The 21,389-nt window shown below is 36.7% G+C and overlaps 1 protein-coding gene across 2 annotated transcripts; it reads left to right on the plus strand.

The window, feature by feature from the left end:
• The first annotated feature begins 7,046 nt into the window (after window positions 1-7,046).
• On the plus strand, window positions 7,047-20,543 carry LOC112047938 (adenylate kinase isoenzyme 1). Of its 2 annotated transcripts, XM_024085255.2 has the most exons (6): window positions 10,449-10,474; window positions 11,352-11,508; window positions 16,364-16,553; window positions 18,278-18,426; window positions 19,610-19,780; window positions 20,376-20,543. In XM_024085255.2, exons 1-6 carry the CDS (start codon window positions 10,464-10,466, stop codon window positions 20,448-20,450), a joined length of 753 nt encoding a protein of 250 aa, XP_023941023.1. In that variant the 5' UTR covers window positions 10,449-10,463; the 3' UTR covers window positions 20,451-20,543. The 2 variants fall into 2 exon arrangements, with proteins under 2 accessions (XP_023941026.1, XP_023941023.1); XM_024085258.2 differs by lacking the exons at window positions 10,449-10,474; window positions 11,352-11,508 and adding an exon at window positions 7,047-7,197.
• Window positions 20,544-21,389: the final 846 nt, after the last annotated feature.

The following is a 21,389-nucleotide window of genomic DNA, read 5'->3' on the forward strand; positions in this document are numbered from 1 at the left end:
AAAAGATCCTGAAATTTTTGGAACTGTGTTTTTTGTTTTTTCAAAAATATGAATTTTTGAAATTTGTTAAAAAAAATTTTTTTCCTAAATTTTTATTTTTTTTTTAATCAGTTTGGCGAATTGCGTAATTTTGATATTTTGAGCAGTTGAAATTTCATTTAGTGGCATAATGATGAGAAAAAAAACATTAATGATATTTGTTTATTATTGGTTATTAATTTATTTAATAGGGCTTTTTACGTGTAAGTTTACTTGACATTCTGTTACAAAAATTTTTTTTTCTTCAATTCTTCAGTTACTGTTGTTGCTCCTTTTCCTTTTCTTAACCTGAAAAATGTTAATATGACTTAAATCTTTAAATCCAAACTTAAAATAGATAAAGTACTAACACAGAAATTTCAGATTTTTACCTGCTTTTAATATCTGGTTCTTCAACGAACTCGTAGATATCTGTATTTTTTAACCGGAAATCCTTTCCTTCCTCAGATGAGGATGAGGTTTTTACTCTCATCACATCACTTGAAATGGGAATAGCGGCATGACAATTTTGGATTCCTTGTACTGGCAGAGCATTTTTAAATCTCTGGTTAAGTTTTTTTTGAGTATGCTGAATCTGCTCATTTGAAACAAAGTCACAATTGATTCCGTGAACATTTTCTTTTGCCCATTGGAATAGCTCATCAGGTGTTTAAATTTGGTCGTCAGCTTTAGATTGGAGGTTGGCTCTGTCAACCTTCTGTTTTAATGTTCCGCCTAAACCATCACTTGGACCTTTTCCATGTGAAGTTGCAAAATAATGCCATTCCGCTGGTATTTGAAAATCTTCCTCATGATGCAGCAAGTTCAGCAAATTGTACCGATTTTTATATTGAGATGCTGCACCATCCGAAAAATAAATTATTTTAGAAATGTCTGGGATTTTATCTTACACTGTTCGAACAATTTTAAACTGACAGGTCTCAAAGATTTACGAACTATACTGTCATGAAGTTTAAAGGGATCAGCACAAGATTTTTGATTTGAAGTATATTTGATACGATACTGTTTGTCATGTTGAGAGCAAATAAAACTAACGTCTGTACCACTTCTAGAATTCAGAGTAATCTGATCTTCGTCAGAAAAATCTTTGCAATTAATAAATTTTTCTTCAGAGCATATTTCATTCTTAAATAATCCAATCGAACACTTTTTATTTTCCATCACTAATCTCTTATTTTTTCTGCACTCAAAATTTTAACTAATGATAAAGATAATGTCCTCAAATTAAACACTTGATAAGATAATTGTTATAAGTTTAGAATTTGAAGAAAGAGTTATTTCTAGACACTTACACTAGAATGATGACTGTCTTCGAAATAAAAATCAGAAAGGTTAACTTTATCTTACACGTAAAGATTCAAACGTCACGCCACAAATGTCACCACTTCTTCTACTTTAACATCAAATGATAATACAGGTGTCAGTATCATTTTTTTTACGAGTTTTATTTTGAAAATGATCCCAAAAAATGTCATTAATGTTTTTTTTCTCATCATTATGCCACTAAATGAAATTTCAACTGTTCAAAATATCAAAATTACGCGATTCGCCAAACTGATTAAAAAAAAAAATAAAAATTTAGGAAAAAATTTTTTTTTAACAAATTTCAAAAATTCATATTTTTGAAAAAACAAAAAACACAGTTCCAAAAATTTCAGGATCTTTTAAGATTGGTACAAGGTAGTACACAAAAAAATTTGAGCCAAAAATTTATTGTCGACGGTCAATTTTGACAATTTTCAAAAATTCAAAATTTCACAAATTGGAGATTTTTCAAAATTTTTTTTTGGAATTTTTTTTTTTAATAGCCCCAAGTATCCCCTTTGAAGTTTACCATAAGCGATTTTTTTAATTGCAATAGTTTTCGAGATTTTTAAAACATAAATTTAAAAAATATGGAAAATAGTGAAATTTTGGATTTTGCATAACTCTTGAAAAAAACATTTTTAATTTTTTTTCTTCGGCAGAGCTTCGTTATAGGATAAAAGAAAACTTCTGACCAAAATTTATCCAAATCGAAAGGGGTCGAGTCCAACTATTGGTCGATTTGACGTGGAATGACCCATATACATATCCTAAACTAAACGGATTTAAAAATAAATGAAAAAATATATTTTTATTAGTCTTTAATAAAATTACTTTAGTTCAGGATTTGTTTTAAACGAATTAGTAAAGTAACATTGAAAATGAATTAGTTTTCAAGGACCAAAATCTGGGCGGGACCAGAATTATACGCTAAGTACCTAAAATTTGTACATATCAGGATATAGATATTAAGATACATAAATAAATACATAATTATAAACTTTAAGAATAGAAACTCGTAGATTAGACGGAAAAGATATTTGAAAGCAATGTCAAAACAAATAACCCTTTAAACAGAGTTGAAGATTATTTAGAATTTTTGCCTGTTTTGCTTATCGCTTATTGGGATTTCGTCTATCTTTTTCGTTTAATCTCTATAATTAAACAAGATAAATGCTAGATTGTGCGCCGAATGCACAGAATTGCCAACGAAATATGTACAAGGCATGGCATCAAATTAAAGTCAAAATAAATAAATGTAGGTAACAAATAAAAATATGAAATAGATCATACGAAGCAAGTGTTAATTGTGATGATTGATTTATTTTGCTAATCTCTTTAAAAAAAACCAGCGAATCCAAGCGAAAGCAATAGGCAAGCAGTTCTTCGTAATTAACGTCTCCTGGGGATGTTTGGGTTTCGGAATGAACGTGCCTCTAAGATCTTCAGTCCGATCTGTGAGACGTTGTCGTTCGAACTTGAAGAATTTTCGCAGAAAATATCAAACTAAATTATAAAAAACATCCCGGAACGAATAATTATGTGATACAAATAAAGTATATACAAGCGCGAAAACACACCTTTTCTGTCAAGGCAAGACAGTGTCGTGTTGTTTCCCGTCACCGCATAACAGCGTCATGCCGTTTGCCGTTACTGCATAACAGCGTCGTGCCGTTTGCCGTTACTACATAATAGCGTCGTGTCGTTTGCCGTCACGATTTTTTTACTGCTAATACGCCCCAATAGATTTTTCATAAGAAAAAGTGAAAAACTTTTTTTAAAGCAAGTATTGTGACCACAGTCTAGCATATATCAATTTTAGAGTAAAGTAAAACCTAGAATTTAAGAAATTTAAAACTAGAATAGTGGTAGAAGTCACTTAGATTACAACCACAAATCAGATGCCAACTTAGAAATAGATTTAGCCAATTGTATAACAACAAAGTGCACTTGTAACTAAAATATGTGCACTAATCTTTTTGTATTTACATTATAAGGTATTGTATAAATCTTGCATACATTGATGATTTTTGTTCCCGACGACACTTAGTTTTCAAGCACCTTTGAAACGTCACTTTACAGTTGCCGTCAGAGTACATCTGCTTGGTCAATTAATTTTATTATTAAATACCTAACATAGAAAAATAACATGGAAATAATCGGGCAAACCAGCCAATATTTTTTAGTGTGGCAAAATTATTTAAGACCTCAATTATTATTGCGGAATTACGATTATTACATACTTGAGAATTATTGAGCTGTTAGTAGAGTATACTATTGCAAACGCAAACACGAACACATCAATATGTGCAAGGCTTTACACATATTGATTAATTAGTTACAGATTATAAAGTACCCAAGTGATGTTTTGATGTTTTTGTGTTCGGATTAAAGTAGCGGGTTAAATAACGAAGATTGTTCAAATAAAATTACGTATTATTTTATTGATTTCTGAGACAGTAGGTACAGTATATTTTAAACTATTATATTCTTATTATAGTTAAAATGTATGTAAAATTATAAAATTATTTCACTTTAAAGTTATAAAAAAAATATTAATCAAAAATTGGTTACAAAATCTTTGCCTGTCGGTAAGACATTCAAAGAGACCGCTAATAATCTTCGTTATTTAATTTTTATTTTATATAGGAAATACGTACGTACGTAAAATAATAATACATACGTAAAATAATAATAGTTATTATTGCATTTTTAAATAGTCTTAAAATATGTCAAAAATAGATCCTATCACGAACGTTATTGTATATAAATTGCCAATTATATAAAAGTGAAAACATTTTTTTAAAAGCAGACAATCAGACAATTCATTAAAAATAACAAGAATTTATTCTGTTAAAAAAAATATTAGGTCCAGTTTAGTTCTATGTAAAGTAATTTCGAAATTTGAAAACGACTTTTTCTACATATTTTTAAATAAATGCAATCTAGCTTAGTGTTCATTTACACGAGCGGCAGCTTCTACCGACGACTGCAGTCGGCGACTCTCGGCGGCGGTCTGACTGCAGACAGCGACGTCTCGGCGGCAGCCAACGGCAATCGACTGCAGTTGGCGACCGCCGTCGCCTGCCGCCAAGAGTCGCGGACTGCAGTCGACTGCGGTCGTCGGAAGCAGTTGCCGTTCGTGTAAATGAACCCTTACCTATACTTAAGTATTTCTGTCTATACTAATAATATTATAAAGAAGAAAGATTTTGGCGGCCTCCGTGGCGCAGTGGTATGCGCGGTGGATTTACAAAACGGAGGTCCTGGATTCGATCCCCGGCTGGGCAAATTGAGATTTTCTTAATTGTTTGGTTTGGTTGGTTACCACCGGCAAAGACGTACCGCCAAGCGATTTAGTGTTCCGGTACGATGCCGTGTAGAAACCGAAAGGGGTGTGGATTTCATCCTCCTACCAAATTAACCCGCGTCCATCTTAGACTGCATCATCACTTACCATTAGGTGAGATTGTAGTCAAGGCTAATTTGTAAAGAATAAAAATAAAAAAAAATGTTTGTTTGTTTGCATTCAATAGGCTCTGAAACTACTGAAACGATTTGAAAAACTCTTTCACTGTTGGGAAGCTACACTATCCCTGAGTGCTATCTTAATCCCGTATTCCTACGGGAACGGGAACCACGCGGGTGAAATCGTCGTCTGCAAGTAATAAACACTAATATACTCAGAGACACAATATCCGACCACTTTAATATACTCGCGTCATATTAAAGTGGGCGGATAATTTTGCCTCTGAGTATATACAAGAGCTTTCTCATGTTAATTAGTAATTTACGCAAGTACAAGTAGTTGGCAATTTGTATACATCGATACTTCTCGTAGATCAACACTCGCGCGTTACTGTAGTATGTAACTTTGTTTACGAATATGAAATAAATAAAGCACTTTTTTATATTTAAGTCGTTTTATTTCACAAAAAAAAGTGTTTGAGAATATTTTCAACCGACTTCAAAAAAGGAGGAGGTTCTCAATTCGAATTCGCGTATGTTTTTTTTTTATTTTTATTTACGTTTGTTACCTTATAACTTCACATTTTTTGTTTGAAAGAGTATTATACGAGATACTTCCAGGTTGGTACCATTTAACTTCCATAAAAATCGGTGTAGTAATTTTGTGTTAAATTTGAATACCGAAATAGCTCGTAATGTGGCACTTTCGGTCACTATGAGACATACTAAAAATAGAAAAAAAAAATTTTTTTAACAAAAAAAATTAACCGACTTAAAAATCACACAAATAAACTAAAAAGCGGAAAATAACATCGTATGCTACCTTCTGATTACTTTGAAGGAGGTGCCAACACAATGATGCATTAACTCAAGCCGATTAAATCATGAAGATTTAAAGACTGTTCTTTCCCTTGGTTGTTTCAGAAACGGCTTTAATCCTTTTTTATTTATTTTTTACTTGGCTTTCTTTTACAAATATTCAGTGCAGATTTTCAATCCGGATTTAGCAAGTTGGTGGAGTTACACCCTCGTCCCCGGAAAGCACGTCGAGCCCGGTCGTGATGTTTGGAAGTCCCTACAAAAGGCCTATGCCCTGCAGTGGACATCCAGTGTAATAATTGATTTGATTGAGGCGCTTGGCTTTGATCACGCCTGATTGTAAGACAGCCTAAATTGAAACGCGTTTGCCTCTAATGTGCCTAATCATTATTGACTTGAAGGTAGGTATTTTAGGTTACAGAGAAAATTACAGCTGGGAAGGGCATTCCGTATCATCGCAACGCGAATCAGGAATAAGGAACCATGAAGTCCAAAGGTTATAAGATACATTGTAAAGAATAAGTCTATACCTGGAAGTCCTATAGGTACTTAAAGGCTAAAAGGAGGAACTCGGCCGAAAAGTTCCTAAAGGTCACTGATCGAAATCAATCATATCAGATTTGGACTGAGGTGACGTATCAACACGCAACGGAAGCCAAAATTACAATATTATTGTACTAAGTAAATAGGTATTGATTTTGTTGAAGCGGATTCGAATGAGTGCCAGGCACCGCTCCCCGGAAGAAACATAATCAAACTAATTGAAATAATTTATTTTTCTGGAGTTCACCTATTATGTCCATCAAATAAAATTACCAAAGATGGGGCTACAAATAAAGTAATTGGATCACAAAAATAGGCAAATATAGGTACAAAACTAAATTTATATTCTTTATTTGTACACTAAAATAAAAAAATAACAAAAAGACGGAAACAATACAATACGGATTTTTTTTTCAAGCTAATATTTTGTAAAAACGAAGCGATTACAGGCTCGGTAAGCTGAGCTTATAAAATTATGCCATAATTATATAGCCATATGAAATTATGTAGCTGTTATTTATTTTTATGATTTTCTGCTCCCCTCTTAAATTCGTCATAATCATATCGAAGTAAATAAAAATCTAGATCGTAATAAAAATATCTAGATTGTATGATAAATTACATCAATGATATCTAATCTGTAATGTATCGAATCTATATCTGGAGGGCTATCCTGTAACGATGTTTTGTATAATGAGTTTCGAATTCACATCTATCTCTCTCTGTCTAACACGATATTACAGAAAGAGAAAGATAGAGGTGCATTCGACATTCGCACTTACTTAAACAAAATATCCTTACAGAATAGACCCCTGTAATGCCAGAATTCCCGCCATTACAGCTCGCGCCATAACGCAAGGCCTGAAAAAGTTTCCCGCGCTGTCATGTCGTAGCCTTTGGCACAGTTTCCACGACCTTGACCGCTTGAAACCGCAGTCGCTCTGCAGAGCTTGTGTGTGACGAACGTGTTTCTTGTGTTCCTCATACCGGAATCGCGGTCGATTTTTTCTCAACAACAAAATGGTAAGTTTATTATACTTTCAGTTTTTATACAAAATAATAAATGGAAAGTTCTTTAAAAAGTTGTTTTGTGCAGATATTTCGGTATAGTGACATATTTTCAGTGAGCTATTTGAGTGTTTGTGATTTTTCACCAAACGTTACGTCACTATGATAATAATAGAGATCCCCCATTATCTATGATTAGGGAGTTCGTAAGCTTCTTCTATATCTTAGTAAGTATTAAGTGCTTCGTTCCAAAAATAAATACCGCCAGTATAATGTGACAATATTGTGTTGTGATATGGATATCGATTTACGTGAAACATAATATGTATTTTTTGTTACATATTATGTTGTACTCATATTGTGATTTAGTTCTAGAAGTAGGAATATCATTATTAAATTAATTTAGGTATTAATTAAATATTTGTTATAAGATAAATTGACACAGTTTAAAAGTATCTAAGAGCCGTGATAGCCTAGTGGATATGACCTCTGCCTCCGATTCCGGAGGGTGTGGGTTCGAATCCGGTCCGGGGCATGCACCTCCAACTTTTCAGTTGTGTGCATTTTAAGAAATTAAATATCACGTGTCTCAATCGGTGTAGGAAAACATCGTGAGGAAACCTGCATACCAGAGAATTATCTTAATTCTCTGCGTGTGTGAAGTCTGCCAATCCGCATTGGGCCAGCGTGGTGGACTATTGGCCTTACCCCTCTCATTCTGAGAGGAGACTCGAGCTCAGCAGTGAGCCGAATATGGGTTGATGATGAAAAGTATCTACGCGTACTCGTAGACTACGGGAAAATGTTTTGTACTCTTTAACGCAAGGCGAATTTAGGATTTTGGGACGGATAAACTTTTACCAAAATCCGTTCCAAAACTGGAACGGATTTTGATAACGTTTACAATACTTATAGGTACTCGTAATAAACTATCAAATGTAAAAAAAATGCGCTTTCACATGTACCTAGCTCATCACATTGTGGAGGGTCGACCGACACTGCACTTTCCGGTGTGAGGTCGCTATTTCCAGCACCTTAGGACCCAACGTCCATCGGCTGTGTAACCCATTACCATATTGCATCTTTATTCACATGTACCTATTATAGTCTGTAGAGAGGTCAATCAATTCTGTACATGGAATATATTTCCAAAATAACTATCAGGAGATGATTAGTGATCGTTACTGATACCAAAAATGCAATCAGTAAAATTTATGTCTGTTTTTCGTATGTTCGTTATAGAAACAAAACTACTCGACGGATTTTAATGAAACTTGGTACAATTATTCTTCATACTCCTGGGCAGGTTATAGTAAACATTTCATCACGCTACCATCGAAAGGAACAGAGCAGTGAAGGGAAATGTTGGGAAAACGGGAGAAGTTACTCCATTTACATTTTTACTGTAAAGGCTGGATTAAAGAGGGCGGAGGGAGGGCATTATAATATAATATGCATGTAGAAACACTTATACAGTGGAGTGCACTAGGCCTATAACTAGGGTAGGCAATGGGCATACAAATTATACAAACTGGAAAAATTTCTTGAACAAAAAAATAGTATGTCATGGTTAAGCCGCCTACTATGCAGGGAAATTCGCATCAGAAACTGAGATCAAGTTGCAGATAAGAGAAATAAAACAAAACTGTTATCACAATATCTAGACATCGACATGCAATTGTTGTTGGCGGACTATCGATTAGCGATGCAAATGGCGAAATGAAACGACGTATTCCATTATCGATTAAAAAGAATCAGGCTTTTCAGGCAAATAGGTAGCTGCTTTGCGGAACTCTGTCTTTTCAAGTCAGTTTAGAAAAGTGTTATATTGATTTTTAAGATGTTGTAGCATAAAATTGCATTTTAGTAAGATATAGAGAAAGAGAACTGCCTTGTAGTCCAGTGATTAGAGTAGGTATTAGTGGTGTGGGACCACGAGGGTACTAAAGCTTAAGTCCTTCTTCTATCTTGTAAGAAACTTTCCGTAGACATTCCCATGGTTCTCAACCTTTACAAGTTGGGGGTGTTACCCCTGTCGGAGAGCACGTTTAGCCTTCAATATAAGTTTAATATTATCACTGTAAGCTCGCCAACTTGCATTAAAGCAGCGTGGTGGGTTAAGCTTCATATCACCTTTCTATAAAGAAGGAAGTATGGCTTTGAAGTAGGTCGTTTAAATAGTCTGTCTTATTTATAATATGAGAGGAATATCTTAGTATTGATTCACCGTGCAGGTGTCGGGTCCATCGCATGAAAGAGAAAAACTTCGAACAGACTCGGGTGTGGGGTTGAGGAATTCCTTCATAATATGTTAACACTTCTCTTATGTTGTTCTCCTTCATTAACATTAGTGAGCCGAATGTGGGTTGTCAACAGTGGTTGAGCACGAGTCTCCTCTAAGAAAGAGAGGAGTTAGGCCAATAGCCCACCACGCTGGCCCAATGCAGATTTGCAGACTTCACACGATTGAGTGATTGAATTCCTCACGATGTTTTTCCTTCACCGTTTAAGACACGTGATATTTAATTTCTTAAAATGCACACAACTGAAAAGTTGGAGTTACATGCCCGGACCGGATTTGAACCTACGCCCTCTGGAATCGGAGGCAGATGTCATATCCACTGGCTTCGGGTGTAGGGTTGAGGAATCCCTTCATAATTTATGTTAACACTTCTTTTATGCTATTCTCCATGGCCGGCCAAACATGGTATGATCTTACTAGAGCAGTTTGGTCCCTTTCTAAAACATGCTGCAGTTTTAGTGAGGCTAGTCTTTTGAGCAGGTTATATAGTTTTTTTCTGTTATACCTCTAGCATTCAATACTATGGCACACAAACTAACCACATAGCCATTTTTAAAAAGCTATAAAAATGGACATGTAAGAAAATTTCCTGGCAAAGTCAAACAACAAAAGTTTAATGCCCGAAAATTGTATGTACATCTTCTAAATATTGGTAGCAATAAACACGTTGGCTGCTTTGACGTAGTGTTGCCGATATAGCCGAGCTTTTCACCAAAATTATTCAGTTACGTACGGACGACCGTGCCTACTTGCCAACTGGCACGAAAATTTGCTTTAAAACCACATAAAGTTTTGCTACAGTACAAACTTTTATTATTTAAAATAAAAAATATATTCTTTTCAATTTTAAAGTCATATAAATCGTGAGCAAATGTTACACTGTTATTTAAAAAAGTTGTGTGTATATAAGTTTGATCGAAACATACATTACTTAGGTAAATTTTAATTTTCCCAGTGTCAAATCGCTGAACATCGGTAAATGTTGTCAGGGTAATTTGTGATAACTGTATGAGATTTGTGGTTAAATCAGAAAATCAAGTATCTTTTCAATAATCTCATCATTACCTGCCTATTTTAACGGCCCAATACCAAGTCAGTAGTGCTAACATGCGAAGTGAAGAGAAACAGACAAAATATTGACCAATGTCGTCGGAGTTGTCTCAGTCATCTCTTTCGTATGTACGTAATCATAGAGATAGCGAAATTTCTGGTTGCGCCGCCATTCATTGAAATTTGCCTATTTCTCATTACAACAAAAATTCTTTCAGCTACCAAAGCGGCAAAGTAACATTTGAAGCTGTATTATTTTTTTCTGTTACCAACAAGCTTATCAAACAAACCAAAAAATGTCCTAAACATCAGGTTGTATGGTCATCCATCTTTGCTCGTTGAGGACATGTTAAAGATGAATTAATTTTATAGCAAAGATAAAGTAATGATAATTAAGAGTAGTAAGGTTTTCATTTCATTAGTAAAGTAGAATTATCAAGAATTTTTCAAAGTAAAGTAAAGTAAAGATAAAAAGTAAATTGCCGGGTGGTTAGGGTAGGCCAAGACCGGGGGATGGGCATTCCCTGTATGTGGTAATAAATAAATGGCCGTTACAATAGTCTGATATTGATGACCACTAATCATTGACTGTAACAATAGTTCTGTCTCTAAAAAAATCTCTCGAAGGATAAATTTGTATTAACAATCCCCCCTAGCCAAGTGCTCTTTCAACGATCGCTTACGTTTCGGAACCTATAAAGATGTATACATTTTTCTAGTTTTCGAAGCGTTTGCGATCGTAGAAAGAGAAAAATATTGTACTGTTGTAAAATTAAAAAATCTAAACCTAAACCTTGTGATTGAACTACTAATAAAGGGACTGTTATTCGGATGGTAGTTTAATGAAAACTCATAGTATTGAGGAGAAATTACTAAAGTGTAAATGTTCGTGTGTGTTTCTGTTTATATTCGTGTCGTGGCTGAAACTGTACAGCGCTCAGTGGGAGAGGCGCGGTATTTCTAATACCGGAAAGGTTAGTGCGATTGTAGGAGTTTTTTTTTTACATGTTGAATATATTAAGAGTGTGCAATATGTAATTTGGTGGTTACAAATGGTTCTGGATCTCGGATTCTGGAAAAGTTAGAAGTCTGATATTTGGGTAAATGATATTTCAAAGTATTAGCTTCGTTATGACTATACAAAATACACAATTTGTAAAACTTTTCTCGATAGTTCATTTTTTTTTAAAAATACATGTTTGCAAAATGTGAGCACATAGCAAAATGTGAGCAACATTTTGCTTTCAATATCAGGAAAAGCAAACTTATTTTCTTAAATTTTTGTTTTGAATAGAAAATTAGGTATATATCTTGAACATGGCCATTTTGTTTTTCGTTATGTTGTTTAATTTACTTGTAATTAGGTAAAAATGGTTTTGGCGCTCACGTCATAAAATTTGCGTTGCGCGTCAATCGCTCCGTGCTTTTCTTTTTTTTTTTTTTTTTTTAAAAAGAATATTTGCCATATGTATTAATATGACCAATATTCCCATTCCCCTCCAACTAGTCGGGAAAGACTGTGCTAGGAGTAGGTACGACAATAGACCAACGGGGCGGGGATCGAACCACCACCCCTCGGTGATGAGTCCAACCGCTCTTACCGTTGAGCTATTGAGGCTGTTACTTTTCACTCAGGTAAAAGTCATAATTCGGCGTCTCGTTTGCGCTTCGAATTTTATCCATATCGTACCGACGCGCTGCGCGCTCTTAAATCTGTCTGGCTAAGCTGTTTGTGTTTGAAAGAAAGAAAGAAAAAACATTTATTTAAAAAATTGTGCCATACACCACAATGCCTAAGTAAGCACTAGTGTAGTGTCTGATGCTTCAACCACCTGATCAATTGAAAATCAAAACTAAAGTAGTTGAAGTATCAAAAACCACTTCGTCATGTTTGGCACAACCTTGAAAAAAGGTAACAGCTCAGCATTGTGCCGCATAAACCAAGCAAAGTACTTGGCCAAGCGGCGCTGATTTTCAGCTGCTACCTTAGTTCGATTGAGGTTTTCTTAATTGGTCCAGGTCTGGCTGGTGGGAGACTTCGGCCGTGACTAGTTACCACCCTACCGAAAAAGACGTGCCGCCAAGCGATTTAGCGTTCCGGTACGATGTCGTGTAGAAATCGAAAGGAGTGTGGATTTCATCTTACTCCTAAAAAGTTAGACCGCTTCCATCTTAGATTGCATCATCACTTACCATCAGGTGACATGGTGACCACAGGTTACGTGTAGTAAAGGGCTAACTTGTAGAGAATAATACTAGATACAGCCTAGATAAATCACCAGACGACTAAGCATTTCAGAACCAGTATCAGATACTGCATGGAAACCAGTCAGATACTTTTTACCCGACTGCAAGAAGGGACCTGTAAATAATGTAGACGAAAATCATTCTATTCAATATAATAGGTCCCGACTGTTTTCTAATTGCTTTCTACACTTCTGGACTGAGCTTGTTTTTTTTCTTTTCAGTTTTTGTATAATTTAGACAGTCGGGTTTTTTATTTGTTTAATTAATTAATTTATCTGAAAGCGCATTATCATATTATTTCTCGATCGTCCAAAGCAAATGTATGTAGTAATGTATGTAATGTATGTAGTCTACAAAAGTAACCTTCGCTCAATTAGTTCTAAAGAAACATGCTTATTAAAGCGTGTCCGAGTTTATTAGCAAAGATTTCACGAACGGACGGACAGCGGTCACTGTCAATGTGAATGATCATATGATCACCAAAATAAACCGCCTCGACGTAAATACGCTCGACATTCGTACAACACAATGTATATTCGACACGGCACGTTATATGATGCATTCTAAATAGCAACGGCCTCAATTTTTGAACTCAGTTTGTAATCTTCCAGAACCTGTGAGTTATTAGCAACCCATATTCGGCTCACTGTTGAGCACGAGTCTCCTCTTAGAATGAGAAGGGTTAGTCCACCACGCTGACCCAATGCGAATTGGCAGACTTCACACACGCAGATAATTTAGAAAATTTTCTAGTGTGCATGTTTCCTCACGATGTTTTTCTTTCACCGTTTGAGACACGTGATGTTTAATTTCTTTTGATGCACATAACTGAAAAATTTTAATAAAAAAAAATTCAACCGACTTCCAACTCAAAAATTAACCTAAACTAAAAAGCATAAAATAACATCTTACCTATGTGCTACCTTCTGATTAGTTTGAAGGCGGTGCCAAGCCAGTGATGTTTTAATTCAAGCCGTTTAAATTACACAATTTCTGTGGTTCTTTCAGAAACGGCTTTAAATAAAACATGACACTGGATTGGCACCGCCTTCAAACTGATCAGAAGGTAGCACATAGGTAAGATGTTATTTTATGCTTTTTAGTTTAGGTTAATTTTTGAGTTGGAAGTCGGTTGAATTTTTTTTATTAAAATTTTAATTTTTTAATTTTTAGTGTTTAAGTAGGTGTTAGCACACCTACTGAGTGTGAACAAGAATTAATGAGCAATTAGTTGAAACGTTATTTTCTTATGATAAGTATCTAAGTCCTACAACCCCAATTTTAAAAATACTACCTTATCTCATATACAAAATTTCACTCCCCCATTATCCACACGTAATATGAATATTCAGAAAAACGTGAAAGGTGACTGCCCTCCGTCTTCACCGCGCAAGACCCCCTATGCAGTCACAATCCATATGGGTGGAAAGTTCTTATCAATATAAAATTTATCAAGTCCAAACACAAGGTAGCTACTGTGAACCGTCGAGGAGTTCCCTTAACTACTTATCCTTCATCTTCATCACCAGACCCCTAATACAGTCACAACTTATCTAGGTGGAAAGTTCTCATCAATACAAATTTATCAAGTCCAAACACAAGGTAGCTACTGTAAACCGTTGAGTAGTTCTCTTAACTGTCCCTCGTCTTCATCACCAGACCCTCAATACAGTCACAACCCATCTAGGTGGAAAGTTCTCATCAATACAAATAAATCAAGCCCGAACAAAAGGTAGCTGCTGTAAATCGTTGACGAGTTCCATCGTCTGTGTATCGGCTCCATCATCAGACCAACTCCAGACCTTCATAAAATTGTAGTGGTTTAAAATACCTTATGGAAACACTAACAAACGCACTAGCCGTCTCTACGATTTTCGAAAGTTCCCCTCGATTTCTCCAGGATGCCAACATCAGATCCTGACATGAAAAAAATGGGACCACCCTGGAATAAAACCCTTCAAAACGAAAAAAAAATTTTAAAATCGATCCACAAATGACGGAATTATCGCTGGACATACATAAAAAAAAAAAAAAAAAAAAAAATACATACAGCCGAACGTAGAACCTCCTCCTTTTTGGAAGTCGGTTAAAAAGGCTATGCTCGCATTCAATTACTTATAGTAATAATTGTTTATTACAACACAAAAGTGATTATTATTTATATACTCTTTGATCAAAAACGTTCTTTTTTACTTTCAACGTCATTCTACCAGAGAGTAAATTAATATATTGCATTCTACAAATTTATTAAAGTCAGTCAAAAATTATTTGTTATTATCTCAGTATACACATAATATTATTCACTACAAAATGATTTCTGTAAATTAAAATTCGAAACGGAAACTAAAAAAAAATAATTAAATAAAAATGGAAGTGAAATCGTGCCATCCGTGCGAGGAGCCCATTACAGATAAAATACCCCCGTGCCCTTTACATTGCATGTCGCGTAAATGCAAGGCATATATCCCGGTATATAATGTTTATATATATTAAAAAATGAATTGAGTGGGGTCTCAAATAAAAGCGCACTGAAAGGAGTATTGATGACTGTATCGAGTGTGTAATTAATAATATTTTCATTGCCTTCGGAGGCTTATCAAAATTTTTTATTTTATATTAATAGTTATAATCATATTAGACAAGATCTAACATCTATCATCATCATCATTAACAACCTATGTTCGTCTCACTAGTGAGCACGAGTATTCTCTCATACTGAGAAGGGTTAGACCTTAGTTCACCACACTGCGCTGGCCCAATGTGGATTGGCAGACTTCACACTACGTTTGTGAAGTCGATATTGAAGGCAAATTTTTTTTTTTTATTTTTGTCTGTCTGTCTGTCCGTGGTGATCGGGCATTGCGCTGCAACTACTAAAAGAATTCAAATGAAACTTGGCAAGATTTGAGATCATCATAGCAAGAAGGTTAAAGGATGTCGCGAAAACAAAACCAGAAAGGGATGAAATTGTGGGTGAAAATTGACACCGAGTTACACCCGTACGAAGTTGCTATGAAATAATTAATCTATTAATGCAAAAGAAACCTAATAATTTGGGTAATATAGGTAATATTTGGGGTTAGACCCACGATGCTACTAAAGTAATGGTTGCCCTGTTTGAAGTCGAACATTCCATTTTAATCACCTTTATTATAGGACTCAAAAGTGATAACAAATATAAGAAAACTAATGTCGAACAAAGGTTATGATTCACAACACTTGTCAGGACAACTTATTTAACAAATAAAACTGTAACCAAAATAAGACTCTAGAATGGCAGAGGATGACCTTGAGTGAAGTCACGCAATTGTGAACGTTGTGTGTAGGGTTAAAGGATCCTTTGACTGTTAACAAACATTCCCCTTTTCCACTCAATTCAGTCTTCCGCCTATCCCAAGTAACCCATAAAGAATTACACAACAAGAGATATGGACGGTTGGAACGCCTTGAGCACACTGAAGCCAAAACGAGATCGAGCGACGTCATATACGTCACAGACTACTATTTCCAACACTAAACGGCGATAACACCTTGTTGCTAGATTTCTCTTGTTACCACAATATAACCCTCGACTAATCGCAGGCACCCATCGACTCAACCAAAACCCCCATCGTGTGGATCCTCGGCGGGCCGGGTTCAGGCAAGGGCACGCAATGCGACAAGATCATCGCCAAGTACGGCTTCACGCACCTCTCCACCGGCGACCTGCTGCGTGCAGAGGTGCAGAGCGGCTCCGACCGGGCCAAGACCCTCACTGCGATCATGGAACGGGGTAAGTCATAACCAGCCTGTTGCAATGCGACGAGATCATCGCCAAGTACGGTTTCAAGCACTTCTCCACCGGCGACCTGCTGCGTGCAGAGGTGCAGAGCGGCTCCGACCGGGCCAAGACCCTCACTGCTATCATGGAACGGGGTAAGTCATCACCAGCCTGGTGCAATGCGACAAAATCATCGCCAAGTACGGCTTCACGCACCTCTCCACCGGCGACCTGCTGCGTGCAGAGGTGCAGAGCGGCTCCGACCGGGCCAAGACCCTCACTGCTATCATGGAACGGGGTAAGCTGAAATCATCTAGACACCGCACACGACAAGACTCAACAGAGCCAAGCCCAAGCGTACTCATAGGATTCGTACGAAAACTTAATGTCTTATACGCTTGGCTAGGGTCTGGTATTCCCTTAAGTAAATCTATGTTTCCTGATGCTGCGTAGGATTCGTACAAAAACTTTTGTTTCTTCATATCTTACTTATGGCATGACTAAGATCTAGATCTAGGTCTAACCTAACTTCCGAAATCAATGTTATGTATTTATCTTGGGCGACCTTTAAAAAAAGATTGAAATATGTCAAGCTTGTTTCACCTTTGGACACATCAACACTTACTATCATGCCATATCATCAAACTCAAAGGCTAGCCTATTTTTAGAATTATTAGAATCAATTCTGCTGTGATTAGAATACTGGGAATACTTATGGAGCTAATATGGATATAAAATCCAAGATCCATTGCAAGGTGCTCCATAAAATGGGCGGCGATATTTTGGTACTTACTCGTAACATCTAGCGACCCGCATGATTGCTTGCTCGTGAAATTCAAGCGATAGATAATAAACGAACCAGGTGACCTGCATGAATCTCATTAGTGAAAACTGCACACCGCGGATGTATACTCGTATAGTCTAGTCTAAGTACGTTGATAACACTCCCATGATATGCGGGCGACGGGCGGAAAGACTGCGCTAGTGTGAAATCGTGCGTGTGGGGAAGTGAGGTGCGTCAGTCGTGGGTTTATCATTCTTCGCTACACGCCCCCCGCCTCGCGCACGACTTCGGGAGTGTTACGAACGAAGTTGCCAAGCTATCGATTACTACTAGCTGCACTGCAGTAGTTTAGTGTTAGTCTATATGAATAATAAATGACGTTTATGTTAATGTACTCACTTGGGACAAAGTGAGCCTGCTTTAAGTTAGAAGCTTTAAGTCAGATGTGGACACTCCCATTTATAATCTTGCCTTTTTAGCCATGACTGACATGACATGAGAAAATCCTTAGCATAGGAGTGGGTGCGGCAATAGTCCAACCATTGGTCCAGTGATTCAGTTCAGTTCAAGTCCTGGTTATCCTGGTTATCCTGGTTCAAGTCGGGCTATGAACTACTGAGTTTTCTTTCTTCTAAGTTTTCAGTAAAAATTCTCAACACGGAGTTTGTAGGTGTTACATCCCCGTGCCTCGCATATCACGTGAAGCCGTCAGTCCGGGTCATTATCATTCGCATCTGATAGGGTCGTTAGAGAATTTGACATTTTGACATTTTGGTCACCAACCCGCATTCCAGCAGTGTAGCCTGAGGTCCATAATATCCCTTAAGGAAAAAGATCTAGCCCTGTAGTGCTTAAAATAGGCTGATAATGATGATCCTTACCCGTGAAACTATAGGATAGATATATATTTGAATTTTGATACAAATTTGTCAAAAAAAATATTGACTTGCAGGTGAGCTGGTGCCCAACGACGTGGTGCTGGACCTTCTAAAGGAGGCGATGGTCGCGAAAGCAGATAAGGCCAAGGGCTTCCTCATCGATGGGTACCCAAGAGAAAAGTCGCAAGGCGAAGCGTTTGAGAGTGCCATAGCCCCTGTTACTGTGAGTGTTAAGCTCATACTACTTACCTGACTGGTTTTTAACACGGCCAAAGCCTGTAGCCAAGTCGATTCTTTCTACAATCGTTACGCTTCGAAAAGTAGAAAAATGTATGGGAATGACAGATCCCATCGACAACTTGATCATGTGAGCTGTCGATAGCAAACGTCTTCCCTATACATTTTAAAAAAATTCCAAGAAAAGTATCGATGTGCCACAGCTTTAGGCCCAGACCGTCAGTCTAGATAATGTAAAAAAAAATATCAGAGTTAGGTTATTTACCACCCAATCGGCAAAGAAATGTCATCAAATAGTTTATCATTCTCACACGTAAAATCGAGTCAAATAAATTCCCTTGCAAGCTAGCGTGCTACCTTATTACACTTCCTAAAGGTAACGTCTGCTTCAATGTTCGAGTCATTGGTAACTATAATTTATGGCTACAACTAAACGAGTAGAAAGTTAGGAATTATTGTGTATGACGTAAACGTAGGTACTTGTTTTCAAGTTCGCTAAAATTACAAAACATCTTCTTCAAAAGAGCTTCTTTAAATTGCTACGATTATGTTGCTACGAATAAAGGTTAGTACGAGACACGAGTACCTACTCGTATGTGTAGAATAAATAGTAATTCTATGTTAGCCCGCTACCATTTTAGACTGCATTGACAGTTAACATCGATTGACATCGAATTTAGCGTCGTCATCATCATCATCATCATCATCATCATCATCATCATCATCATCATCATCATCATCATCATCATCATCATCATCATCATCATCATCATCATCATCATCATCATCATCATTAACAGCCAATGTACGTCCACTGCTGGACATAGGCCACTTGCTTGGACTTCCAAACAAAACGGTCTTGAGCCGAGAGCATCGAGCAGTGGCTTCCTGCAACCCGCTTGATGTCCTCTGTCCACCGGGGGGTCGACCAACATTGCGCTTTCCGGTGCGGGGTCGCCATTCCAGCACCTTGGGACCCCATCCATCGGCTCTTCGAACTGTGGCCTGCCCATTGCCACTTCAGCTTCGCGACCCGCTGAGCTATATCAGTGACTTTGGTTCTTCTGCGGATCTCCTCATTTCTGATTCAGAGAAACAAGCAAAGCTAGCTCCATCTAGCGTCGCCAGAGTTAATAAAAATTATGCAAAGAACTCATGACTCTTTCCAGGTGATAATCTACTTCGAGGCGTCCTCCGAGACCCTCACAAAGAGGCTTCTCGGCCGCGCCCTAAGCTCGGGCCGCGCGGACGACAACGAGGAGACCATCAAGCTTCGGCTCAAGACCTTCCTCGACAACAACGACCAGGTGTTGGCGCAATACCCCAACAAACTGAAGAGGGTGAGTCTATTGTAACTTTTTAATTGATGCTTCAATAACTCCTCTAAGAATCGTGATTCAACACAGAAAGTTCATGTCCGCTCCATTACAATTTCAACAAAAACCTCACCATTAAGTAGATGGGAAAATTATTCATTAGTCATATTTGTAATTATAACATTGTGTTTTATTTAAACCAGGCGTCTTTTAACTATTTTAGCCCAGAAATCCTATTTCTAAAATAACATGAGCAATCTGCAGAGATTCGAGTAAGCTATTGGAAACGTTTCTACGTTTGAGAACCGTGGCGACTAAGTTCTTACAAAGATCTTGACGAATAAGATCTTTTCATTCATCTTTATCAACCCACATCCAATTCACTGCTGAGCACAATTCTCCTCTCAGAATGAGAGGGGTTATGCCAATAGTTCACCACGCTGGCCCAATGTGGATTAGCAGACACACGTAAAGAATATGCAGGTTTCCTCACGATTTTTTAACCGACTTCCAAAAAGAAGGAGGTTCTACGTTCGGCTGTATGTATGTTTTTTTTTTTTTTTTTCATTGCTATAGTTTAATCACCAGAAATTATATATTTTCTTTTCAATCGTTTCAGATAAACGCAGAAGACACGGTTGACTCCATCTTCAGCCAAGTGGAACAGATTCTGGACCCGCTGGTTACGAAGTGAGGAACTGCCTATTTAGTTAATTGTATATAATGAACTTTTTGTTAAACTACTTACTTAACGGCCTTTTAAAATAAATTATTTTTAAACATACAATTTTTTTAATGAGGTTGTGTTACGAATAAGAACATAAGTACAAATTGTATAAAATGCACACAACTGAAAAGTTGGAGGTGCATGCCCCGGACCGGTTTCGAACCCACACCCTTCGGAATCGAAGGCAGAGGTCATATCAACTTTTTTCAGTTGTGTGCATTTTAAGAAATTAAATATCACGTGTCTCAAACGGTGAAGGAATCTGCGTAATAGATAGATAATTTTCTTAATTCTCTGCGTGTGTGAAGTCTACCAATCCGCATTGGGCCAGCGTGGTGGACTATTGGCCTAACCCTTCTCATTCTGAGAGGAGATTCGAGCTCAGCAGTGAGCCGAATATGGGTTGATAACGAACATATTGTTTACTAGTTTCTAGATTTATTTTCACTGAACCTTGTCATAAAGAGTAGGTATATTCTAAAATTGTAAACCAAACGTCAAACTTAATTTTGGTTATAATAATTTGATAATCTTGAAATTCTGGTTCATAAGAAAAGTTCGTTTTGAAAACAAGATTTTAATTTTAAATGTTTATAACATACAAAGAGGAATTCTTAATGTATAAGCTTGTTTAATCTTAATGTTATGCTTAATGATAAGTAATCATTAAATTTCTTTTTAAATCAATAAACTTAAACAAACTCTACGTTACACTTAACAATATTAAAAGAAGAGTCATAGAACAAATACACCATGTTCCAAAAAGAAGTGGGTCATATGCCTATGGGTCGGCAGTTCGGCACTAACCCTTGGCGTTGAAAAAAATGCAACAATTTACTACCATAGCAACTAAATCGCCGAAAGGTAAGAGGAAGAGTGTCAATTAATTCTCCACTTTATTACAAC

This window comes from Bicyclus anynana, chromosome 3, assembly GCF_947172395.1.
Source record: "Bicyclus anynana chromosome 3, ilBicAnyn1.1, whole genome shotgun sequence".
Lineage (NCBI taxonomy): Eukaryota > Metazoa > Arthropoda > Insecta > Lepidoptera > Nymphalidae > Bicyclus > Bicyclus anynana.

Coding starts and splice junctions, on each gene's coding strand:
- LOC112047938 (XM_024085255.2), top strand. Junction 11,509..16,363: donor GTATTTCTAATACCGGAAAG/GTTAGTGCGATT, acceptor GACTAATCGCAG/GCACCCATCGACTCAACCAA. Junction 16,554..18,277: donor CACTGCGATCATGGAACGGG/GTAAGTCATAAC, acceptor ATTGACTTGCAG/GTGAGCTGGTGCCCAACGAC.